The 12,251-nt window shown below is 41.7% G+C and overlaps 1 protein-coding gene and 1 long non-coding RNA gene across 2 annotated transcripts in view; both read left to right on the forward strand.

Annotated features, from left to right (window-relative positions):
* Positions 1 to 224: 224 nt before the first annotated feature.
* On the forward strand, positions 225 to 2,447 carry LOC124039296. Its single transcript, XR_006839541.1, has 2 exons — positions 225 to 326; positions 1,422 to 2,447. It is a non-coding gene; the product is annotated as an uncharacterized LOC124039296 (long non-coding RNA).
* Positions 2,448 to 9,771: 7,324 nt separating this feature from the next.
* Positions 9,772 to 12,251, forward strand: part of LOC124040131 (ras-associating and dilute domain-containing protein-like) — a 45,409-nt gene continuing 42,929 nt past the window's right edge. Inside the window, 1 exon segment of the mRNA XM_046357007.1 lies at positions 9,772 to 10,519. Coding sequence (XP_046212963.1) covers positions 10,380 to 10,519 — 140 coding nt within the window. The 5' untranslated portion in view covers positions 9,772 to 10,379.

Genomic DNA, 12,251 nt, shown 5'->3' on the forward strand with positions numbered 1-12,251 from the left:
GGTTTTGTGAATGAAGAATTGGAAACGTTATAAATTGTTCATATGTGAGAATATTACCCTTGTTGTCGAAAATATCAAGGACAAAGTCAATATTCCTCTCATGCCAGCTGGGGTAGAACAATGACTTATTCCTTAAAGTTATGTCTGAATTATTCCACAAAAGAGCTTTATGAGGGGGAAAATTGTGCAGGAAACATATTTTCCAGGCCAGTAAAGCTTTTTATATTGGCTACATATCCAGATGGTCTGACGTCACCACCACGCTAAATCTTTCCCAGTGTTATAAATATGGCGAAGCAGTTAACAAAACCTGCACCAAACTTTGGGTAAGTAGTTAGATTTTGCGTCATTAAATGTATTAGATAGACACGTTACTAATATCCGTACATTACCTGTGACTAACATTTGTGAATTACGTTAATGTAGTTGGCTGGCTTTGGTGTCGGATTAGCTAGCCAAATCGACATGGAATTAAAGACAAGACCTCATTGCATGCTTGTAACGTTACAGCAGGCCAATGTCAGCAATATATATGTGGATGTGTGAGAAACCCTAAATCGCTTTTCTTATAACAATACGTGAAGCCTAGACTTAATCTTGCCTAAAATGTATTTTAAAGATACGCTTAATATAGTGTAACGACCCTAGGTTTATAAGCGCGGAAATCGACACTGCCGCACGAGCATGCGGCAGCGGCACATTCGATAGCGCGCCGGACCTCGGGTTCGAGATCTACTCCCTGCTGTTTCTTTACAATTTCGAAGTACGATACTTAACTAAATTAGTCGACTGTCTTAAAGTTGTCTGACTAGCTAGACAACTTGAATGAATCGCAAGACACTGCATGCCTGTAGCTAGCCACTGCCAGCCGTAAGGTTGTCCATATATTTTTATTAAACCAAATCCGGTCGAAATAAGCCATTGATTTTAGACCCATCACGAATGGATCCAGTTATTCTAGCTAGGTAACGTTATATGTGTCCACCATGACGACTCTCTTACGTCATGAGATTTAAATCACATTTCGCCCTTTATGGACAACTACTTGGATTACAGAAAGCATACTTTCAAACTAGTCATCTGATTTGTATCTGAATTAGCCTTAACAAAATGTTCTGGACTAGCTGGCTATTTAAACTAGAGACATTCAAATGTGATCAAGTCGGTTAATGCATTTCCCCATATATCCAGCTGATGTTCACTTTGTGTTCAGCAGAGAGTATTCAGAGGTGGTTTTGGCTGCACACACATTAATAGACATGCTCTCTTATGCATAGTGAAACACTTAAATCTATTTCTGATAGTTGTCACTATCTTGTATACCTCTTCCACTTCCCTACACTGTTTCTCATTACAATTTTGAGAGTAAATATAATCAAACGTAGACTTATCAATGTGAATTTTCTCCATTTTACTTGCAGGTCCTTTCTGAACCTCTTCCCGGAGGCAGGCTGCGTCTGGAAAAAAGAGCAATGAACCCTTCTTCCAGAACACCAGGCAATAATACAAAGGCCTGGAGACCTTTTATTCAGTGTACACCTAAATAAGTTGTAGGGCTTCCTGGACATCCTTCAGAAGCAGCCAAATCTCTACAAGAGTCTCTCAGTGCACAGTGCACAGTGAACTTGGAGGAGAGGAAGAAGATGGACAAGTGGAGCTATCCAGTCGAACAGTTTTCACTGTCCCTAAAGTTATGCTATGGGTCAGGGACAAGTATTTATACAAATCATTTTTAAATGTTGGCCTTAGACACTCACTGTAAATAAGACAAATAAAACCCAATAGTTTACCCTTTTGACCTCCATACAGCAAAGCGGCACATCCCAAATTATGCTGAGCTGCAGGTCACCAGTCTATGGTCCATGAAGTGTCAGTCATGATGCAGCATGGTGCATTGTCCAGAAAATGTTCGAATTTTCAAACTAGTTTTCATTGGGACGGCAGATAAAGCAATCGCTTACATGTGAACAAAGAATCCTACTCATTACTCCACCTGCTTAATTGCATCACTTGTTTTTGTTACATATTGTATCACATGACATTCTGTTGATTTGTATCTATTTGAATGTTTATTTTCTGTCAAAAGGATTACCTTTTCCCATAGTTAAAGAATTGGCTTAATGACTGCAGCTCTTTGTATTCAAACACTTCCATTTTAGTCATTTAAATAAATGTTGTCCATAGTGTGGTGGTAGAATGTGGTGAGCTGGTCTGTAGCCTATTCTGTGTTGGACTGTGATTTGCCTCTCAGACTCCTGGTATGTCTGCACCCTAACACAATGCAATTGTGTTCTGGAACTGTTGCTTGTATAAATAACTTGTGTAGCAATAGGATTGTATCATCTCATTATATAAGGGACATGTAACCATTTACTCTTTGAGTTTTTCCCAGTGAAATCAGAGATATACCCTGCAGCTCATTGATTAAAGATTTTTCTATTATACAATTAAATTGTCTGCATGAATCTTTGGTTATTAATGTTGTGGAAAATTTGATTCAGACAATTGGTCTCATTTTGCTGTGACCACATTTCATAACACTGCAGCAATTTAGAATGACTAGAGAGTTATTCCTTGCAACAGTATCAAGCAGAGGTATAAGGATAATTCAGCCATAAGTAGCAACACTTAGTTCAAAACATAAATATTGTGAGGTTGGGTCGATGGCTGCTCTGAGCAGTGGGCATTCCACTGGTGGGACAACAATTCCCTGGACATGCTCTGCGGGGGAGGCATCGACCCTGTCCAAGTTGTTTAAATCACGTAAATGTAATAACTTTTTGTTGATAATACTTAATTACATTACCAGGGAAGGTGACAGGATTATGTGCTTGTTCCATAGCTGGTTGGGAGTCTGATTTTGTCTAGGTGTCTAGGTCTGCTTGGAGGCACAGGAGGAATACAGTGCACACAGAATAGGCGAAGGCTTTTTGATGGGTCGAGTGAGCCCTCATCTTCCAAACTGTGTAGGACACTGTAAAATATGTTTGACATGGCGACCCACACATCCCGTCATAACTGTTCAAACCTGAAAGCATATGAGAGATCATTTAATGAAACATTCAACTTCATACCCAGTCCTCTGTCCTACACAACTCACTATTATTTGAACCTTTCTGAGCTGTGCCGTGGCGGAGATCTTTGTGGGCTATACTCGGCCTTGTCTCAGGATGGTAAGTTGGTGGTTGAAGATATCCCTCTAGTGGTGTGGGGGCTGTGCTTTGGCAAAGTGGGTGGGGTTATATCCTTCCTGTTTGGCCCTGTCCGGGGGTGTCATCGGATGGGGCCACAGTGTCTCCTGACCCCTCCTGTCTCAGCCTCCAGTATTTATGCTGCAGTAGTTTGTGTCTGGGGGCTAGGGTCAGTTTGTTATATCTGGAGTACTTCTCCTGTCCTATCCGGTGTCCTGTGTGAATTTAAGTATGCTCTCTCTATTTCTCTCTTTCTTTCTCTCTCTCGGAGGACCAGAGCCCTAGGACCATGCCTCAGGACTACCTGACATGATGACTCCTTGCTGTCCCCAGTCCACCTGGCCGTGCTGCTACTCCAGTTTCAACTGTTCTGCCTATTCTAAAACATTTTGCATTTCTACTTCACCATCTCCAGTTGAATTTACCTGTTTCAACCCCATCACTGCACTTCCACCACAATTTATTTAGTCTAATAAACTGCATGGTTTCCAGTGGCATAGTGGGAGGACCACACAGCACTGTATCATCACGTGACTCAAAGTTTACTTCGATATGGTTATTATATAAATATTTACCCATAAAGGCGTTTCCATCGCCAGTTCTCGCACAATACATTTTACCGGCAAGAAGATCGCACCATGTCCAACAAACAAATGATCGGTCAGCATTTATCAGCATTTATCACATTTCTATCACAGCTGTCATAATTTTATACGGTACTTGCCTAAGGCAATTAAGGTCACAGTTATGAAAACTTAGGACACTAAAGAGACCTTTCTACTGACTCTGAAAAACAACAAAAGAAAGATGCCCAGGGTTCCTGCTCATCTACGTGAATGTGCCGTTGGCATGCTGCAAGGAGGCATGAGGACTGCAGATGTGGCCAGGGCAATAAATTCCATTGTCCGTACTGTGAGACGCCTAGGACAGCGCTACAGGGAGATAGGACGGACAGCTGATCGTCCTCGCAGTGGCAGACCACGTGTAACAACACCTGCACAGGATCGGTACCTCCGAACATCACACCTGCGGGACAGGTACAGGATGGCAACATCAACTGCCCGAGTTACACCAGGAAAGCACAATCCCTCCATCAGTGCTCAGACTGTCCGCAATAGGCTGAGAGAGGCTGGACTGAGGGCTTGTAGGCCTGTTGTAAGGCTGGTCCTCACCAGACATCCCGGCAACAACGTCGCCTGTGTCACGAATCCCTTTTCCTGAGTCTGTTTTTTTGCCTGTGTTCTGTCCTGGAGTGTTTTTTCCGGCGTCCTGGAACGCACCCTGTCTGGTTGCCGGGCAATGTAGCCAGTTGGGAGTTCTGATTACCCGCACCTGTATCCCATCAGCTATCTGCACACCTGGTCCTGATCATCATCTCTCCTCTTCATAAGCCCGGGCCTGACATCCATTCCCTGCCGGATCGTTAGCCATGAACAGTATGTTGTGCCATAGTATCAGCTTCAAGTTGGATATAATTTGTTTTGTTGTTTTTTTACGTATTGCTTGCCTTAAACTTACCTTTGTTCTGTCTTCAGTTACTCACCCGGATCATTTACCCCATTTACCCCAGTCATGGTCTGGGGCGGTGTATCACAGCATCATCGGACTGAGCTTGTCATTGCTGATAATCTCAACGCTGTGCGTTAAAGGAAGACATCCTCCTCCCTCATGTGGTACCCTTCCTGCAGGCTCATCCTGACATGACCCTCCAGCATGACAATACCATCACACTGTATAGGACCGTGTTGAACAAGCTACTCTGAAAATATATGTTACCAAGCTACCAATTACTTCACACTGAAAGACGTTAAGGTACACTAAAGTTAAAATATAGTTTTCCTAACTAAAGTTACTTTGAAAAAGGAGTTCACTACATCCAAACTACTTTGTGAAAATGATCATATGTAAATCTGAAATGTCCCTAATGGAAAAATCACATTTCACGTGGTCATGTGTTTCAGGTGAACATGTGATCTCATGTAATCAAATTTGATCTCATGTGATCACTTGATTCTATGTGAAGTTAATGTAATAACATGTGCAACATGTGATAACATGAAACCACACATGACAACATGATCTCATGTGAAATAAATGTGACAACATGGGGATGCAACATTTTTACATGTGATACCATGAAACTGTCTTGTTCTCAGTTTGTTCCAGAGACTTCCCCAATAAAGTTATGACATCTTAGAACCTTGTCATGGTACCGTAGAGGTTGTCTAGTTGTGGAAAAATACAGTAAATCTACAAGTCACTGTATTTTTACAGGTAAATTAAGGTGTTAATGTCAGTATTAATTTTTTAACAGCCAATCAGTGTTTCCGTAAACTGAATGAGTCTAGCTGTGAATAGTCCTGGCACACCATTTGCTCTCACCACTGGTGTCCCCCAGGGCTCTGTTCTAGGCCCTCTCCTATTCTCGCTATACACCAAGTCACTTGGCTCTGTCATAACCTCACATGGTCTCTCCTATCATTGCTATGCAGACGACACACAATTAATCTTCTCCTTTCCCCCTTCTGATGACCAGGTGGCGAATCGCATCTCTGCATGTCTGGCAGACATATCAGTGTGGATGACGGATCACCACCTCAAGCTGAACCTCGGCAAGACGGAGCTGCTCTTCCTCCCGGGGAAGGACTGCCCGTTCCATGATCTCGCCATCACGGTTGACAACTCCATTGTGTCCTCCTCCCAGAGCGCTAAGAACCTTGGCGTGATCCTGGACAACACCCTGTCGTTCTCAACCAACATCAAGGCGGTGGCCCGTTCCTGTAGGTTCATGCTCTACAACATCCGCAGAGTACGACCCTGCCTCACACAGGAAGCGGCGCAGGTCCTAATCCAGGCACTTGTCATCTCCCGTCTGGATTACTGCAACTCGCTGTTGGCTGGGCTCCCTGCCTGTGCCATTAAACCCCTTCAACTCATCCAGAACACCGCAGCCCGTCTGGTGTTCAACCTTCCCAAGTTCTCTCACGTCACCCCGCTCCTCCGTTCTCTCCACTGGCTTCCAGTTGAAGCTCGCATCCGCTACAAGACCATGGTGCTTGCCTACGGAGCTGTGAGGGGAACGGCACCTCAGTACCTCAGGCTCTGATCAGGCCCTACACCCAAACAAGGGCACTGCGTTCATCCACCTCTGGCCTGCTCGCCTCCCTACCACTGAGGAAGTACAGCTCCCGCTCAGCCCAGTCAAAACTGTTCGCTGCTCTGGCCCCCAATGGTGGAACAAACTCCCTCACGACACCAGGACAGCGGAGTCAATCACCACCTTCCGGAGACACCTGAAACCCCACCTCTTTAAGGAATACCTAGGATAGGATAAGTAATCCCTCTCACCCCCCCCCTTTAAGATTTAGATGCACTATTGTAAAGTGACTGTTCCACTGGATGTCATAAGGTGAATGCACCAATTTGTAAGTCGCTCTGGATAAGAGCGTCTGCTAAATGACTTAAATGTTAAATGTAAATGTAAAAAAAGGTGTCAAGGGAAGCCAGTTTGGATTTGGCTTTAGACCAATCACATCAGAAGCCAAATGTCATCCTTGTCCAGGATGCTGGCCTTCTAGGCAGTTCCTCTTTCCAGTATCGGTGTTCTTATTCCTATCTTAATCTTTTCTTTTTATTTGCCAGTCTGAGAAATGGCTTTTTCTTTGCAACTCTGCCTAGAAGGCCAGCATCCCAGAGTCGCCTCTTCACTGTTGACGTTGAGACTGGTGTTTTGTGGGTACTATTTAATGAAGCTGCCAGTTGAGGACTTGTGAGGCGTCTGCTTCTCAAACTAGACACACTAATGTACTTGTCCTCTTGCTCAGTTGTGCACCGGGGCCTCTCACTCTTTCTATTCTGGTTGAAGCCTTTTGAGCTGTTCTGTGAAGGGTGTAGTACACAGCGTTGTACGAGATCTTCAGTTTCTTGGCAATTTCTTGCATGGAATAGCTTTCATTACTCAGAACAAGAATAGACTGACGAGTTTCAGAAGAAATGATTTCTGGCCATTTTGAGCCTGTAATCAAACCCACAAATGCTGATGCTCCAGTTACTCAACAAGTCTAAAGAAGGCCAGTTTTATTGCTTCTTTAGTCAGGACAACAGTTTTCAGCTGTGATAACATAATTGCAAAAGGGTTTTCTTGTCATGGTTGTAGTAAGAACTGGACCAAGGGGCAGCGTACGTAGAGTTCCACATCTTTATTATAAAGTGAATCTTAAGCAAAGCAAAACAAAACAATATCCTAACAATATACTAACAACAAAAACGTGACTAAGTGGTACATCCACATACACACAAATAATATCCCACAAACACAGGTGGGAAAATTAGCTACTTAAATATGATCCCAAATTAGAGACAACGATTACCAGCTGCCTCTAATTGGGAATCATACAAAACACCAACATAAAAAATAAACTAGAACACAACATAGAAATAATAAACTAGAATACCCCCTAGTCACGCAGTGACCTACTACACCATAGAGAAACATTGGCTCTCTATGGTTAGGGCATGACATTTCTAATGATCAATTAGCCTTTTAAAATGATTAACTTGGATTAGCTAACCCAACGTGCAATTGGAACACAGGAGTGTGTCACGTTCGTCATACGAAGGAGACCAAGGTGCAGCGTGGTGTGCGTACATTCTTCTTTTAATAAAGAAAGAACACAGAACAAACTAACAAAACAAACTAACCGTGAAGCTAATACGAATAGTGCAGACAGGCAACTAAACATAGAATAAGAACCCACAAACACAAAAGGGAAAATGGCTACCTAAATATGATCCCCAATCAGAGACAATGATAAACAGCTGCCTCTGATTGGGAACCATATCAGGCCACTATAGACATACATACTACCTAGACCTACACAACACCTAGACATACAAAACCCATTGACAATACAAAAACTAGCATACCCACCCTAGTCACACCCTGACCTAACCAAAATAATAAAGAAAACAAAGATAACTAAGGTCAGGGTGTGACAGAGTGATGGCTGCTGATAATGGGCCTCCATTCGTCTATGTAGATATTCCATTAAAAAATCTGCCATTTCCAGCTACAATAGTCATTTACAACATTAACAATGTCAACACTGTATTTTTGATCAATTTGATGTTATTTTAATGGACAACAAAAAACCTGCTTTTCTTTAAAAAAACATGGACATTTTTAAGTGACCCGAAACTTTTGAACGGTAGTATATGGTACTGTGTATATATGTAGTTGCTACATCCATTTTTGGACTTATAAATTATATATACAGTACCAGTCAGTTCCAGTCAGTACCAGTTTGGACACACCTACTAATTCAAGAGTTTCTTTATTTTTACTATTTTGATTGTAGAATAATAGTGAAGAAATCGAAACTATGAAATAACACATATGGAATCATGTAGTAACAAAAGAAATGTTAAACAAATCTAAATATTTTTTATTTGAGATTCTTCAAAGTAGCCACCCTTTGCCTTGATAAAAGCTTTGCACACTCTTGGCATTCTCTCAACCAGCTTCACAAGGAATGCTTTTCCAACTGTCTTGAAGGAGTTCCCACATATGCTGAGCACTTTCCCACATATGCTGAGCATTTTTTTAAAATTCAGCATAAATTACATTGAACAATAAAAGACAGAGTTGTATTCTTTTGGCTGGGATCCGCACAATGCAGCTGTTGCAAGAGCGCATATTTCACTGGCTGTCCACTGGTTTCAAAAACAATTATTTATAGGCAGCTTAAACTTCTTGAATTCAACCATTATTGGTTTCAAATACACATTTAGATTTATGAACAGCCATCCACAACAACCACAATCCCTAAGGCAGAAATAGCTAAATGAGAGAGCAGCAGTGTGATTCACATCATTGCGCTATGTAGATATCAATAATACGTGATATCCGTATCGCTGTAGACTACACCCCCTGCAGTCATCCTTACCTCCAAGCGTTAATTCAGTGCTGATTTAAATGTCATTGCTAAACCAGAGAAGTGTCAAATATTTTTTTTCGCAAAAATCCATTCTGAATTGAAAAGTAATCCTCGAAGTAATCATCTAGTTTTTCAAAAGTATCTAATCTGATTACAATACTTTTTCTGGTAATGTAACAGATTACAGTTACAGTTTTTTGTAATTATTTACATGGAACAGATTACATGAAATCTGTTACTTCCCAACCCTGGCTAAGAGCGAATGATGATGTCCATTGTCCACAGTGCTCAAACATTGTCATCTAGAATATCTTACACTACTTCACAACTGAAGTGTATCCATTGTCCAAGTGCTCAAACATTGTCATCTAGAATATCTTACACTACTTCACAACTGAAGTGTATCTAAATTACTATGATCTCACCTAACAAAACGACACTATACAGATGAAATACTATGTGATAAGTGATGAGAAAGAGGCAGGCATTTGGATCTGAAGTTATCTATGATGTGAAGCGTGTTCGCCACCAGGTGGAGTTCTCAGCGCAAAAAAAATGAAAACAAATTGGAAGAGTATCTTAAATTCCACAACACCCAAAGTGCCATGACGAACTGGGGAATACCTATTAAATTTCACTGTCAAATTCAACCCATTTTCTGAAGATGGTTAGCCTATAGGGCTGTAGGGGAGCGTGTAAAGAGAACAAAAGAGAAGAACTGAACTACTACGATACTTAACTTTAGTTGGCAGTTGTGGGCTGACGACCACTTAGCACGTGCGCTCCCACGCAGTTGCACTCTGAAGTTCATTCTATCAGCGCGCACCATCCAACGTCGCCTTCCCGCTTGTCGCTTTCTTGGCACTGAGACCTCAAATTGAATGGCGACAGAGATGTAGCGATCTCGTACATTTGGAGCAGCTCTTGCGTTGCGTGCGGTAAAATGCGTAAATGACTTAACTGTAAAATACAGATGTTCCGTTTTTTTGGACTGTGATGATTCTGAATTTCCACTTTCTGATTAATGTTACAAGTCATTCGGTGTTCTCCTGAAACGGGTGTTGGCAATTGCTCGATCATTTCTACCAAGAGCAATTCCTCAACTCTGCACATTTGTTTGATTTCAAAAGTGTTTGTTACTTATTTATTATATTATTATATATATATATATATTTTTTTTTTTAAAGAATACGAATATTATTTTTTAGACCAACGCGTTTAACGCTCTTGGAGCCTTGATCTGGAGCTTGGAATGGACTCCACAAAGATGACTTTGGACCGGAACCCTCTGCCTCCCAAGACAAACTCACTCCATTCCGTGGGTTTACCTGCCTGCTCACCCAAACGGCGCTTCATTAAGCTGGGGAGAAAACCAAGTGATGGCTCTTCACAGTAAGTAATGCATGTAGGCCCACTGTACTACAATGCTTTAATTTTTTTTAAAGCATTGTATTTGGGACAAATCATTAACTAAACCCTAAACCTCAACTAAATATTGAAATTAATCATGTGGAAATTGAGCACGAAACTGCTTAGAGTAACTCTGAATTGTAAACTGCCATGGTCAAAACATATTGATACAACAGTAGCTAGGATAGGGAGAAGTCTGTCCATAATAAAGCGCTACTCTTCCTTCTTAACAGCACTATCAACAAGGCAGGTCCTGCAGGCCCTAGTTTTGTCGCACCTGGACTACTGTTCAGTCATGTAGTCAACTGCCACAAAGAGGGACTTAGGGAATTTGCAGTTGACTCAGAACAGGGCAGCACGGCTGGCCATTAGATTTTCACAAAGAGCTAACATTAATAACATGCTTGTTTATCTCTCCTGGCTCAAAGTGGAGGAGAGATTGACTTCATCACTACTTGTATTTGTGAGCTGTATTGACATGATGAAAGCACTGAGCTGTCTGTCTAAACTACTGGCACACAGCTCAGACACCCATGCATACCCCACAAGACATGCCACCAGAGGTCTCGTCACAGTCCCCAAGTACAGAACAGACTATGGGAGGCACACAGTACTACATAGAGCCATGACTACACGGAACTCTATTCCACATCAAGTAACTGGTGCAAGCAGTAAAATACGATTTAAAAACAGATCAAAATACACCTTAAGGAACAGTGGGGACTGTGAAGAACACAAATATAGTCACAGACACATGCATACCAGACACATACATCCAAACACACGATAACATACGCACTATACAAACATAGATGGATTTTGTGTTGTAGGTATGTGGTAGTAGAGTAGGGGCCTGATGACACACACTTAATGTGTTGTGAAATCTGTTGTGAATGAATTGTAAAGTTTTAGAAATTGTAGAAATTGATTTTGCTGGACCCCAGGAAGAGTAGCTGCTGCCTTTGCATTAGGCGGATCCATAATAAATACAAAATACTTGGACGTACATTTTCAAGGTTGTAGGTGCATGTCGCTCATGGTACCCTGGAGTTTGCTATATCATCCACTGGGTTAAAGGTTATGGAAGTTTTAGAACTTTTCCAATAGAGCACCACAGTATGAGTTATAATACCAGGGCTGTCAACTTTTGAAAAAAGCTTGGGAGTTAGATTTGCTATTTGAATTTCCATTACCCCCGGCACAACCGACTATAATGAAATGAAATGGGTAGACAGGCAAATGGGAGACACAGTAGGAAGGTTGGAAGTTCTATGTTCTCAGGTGGAAAGTTGTATGTGACACGTGTCAGGAGTGTCACCACTACACCAAGGCTTTACCGAGGAAATACTCATATTAATGGTTGATGGCAGTGGGGAACCAAATCATAGATTGCAGTCTCCTTGTCCATAGACAGCTTTCAAGGTAAGAACACAAACATTTTGTATTTTGTCATTTGGGTGAATGATCTCTCTAAAATAGGACTGGAATAAAATCCTGCTTTCTGTCCAGAAGGGCTGGCCACCCCTGATCTATGTTCCCAAGTGCTGGGTGTTGTTATAACAATTCATTTCTCAAAATCACCCAACCTTTAAGAAAAATCGAATGAATATCAATATTCAGGTGATTTACACATACTAGTTTAAGATCCTTGCCATTATCTTACTCTACACAGACAGAAGTTGTGAGTCCCCTTAACATCTCTGCCTAGCATGTG

This window comes from Oncorhynchus gorbuscha, linkage group LG07, assembly GCF_021184085.1.
Source record: "Oncorhynchus gorbuscha isolate QuinsamMale2020 ecotype Even-year linkage group LG07, OgorEven_v1.0, whole genome shotgun sequence".
Lineage (NCBI taxonomy): Eukaryota > Metazoa > Chordata > Actinopteri > Salmoniformes > Salmonidae > Oncorhynchus > Oncorhynchus gorbuscha.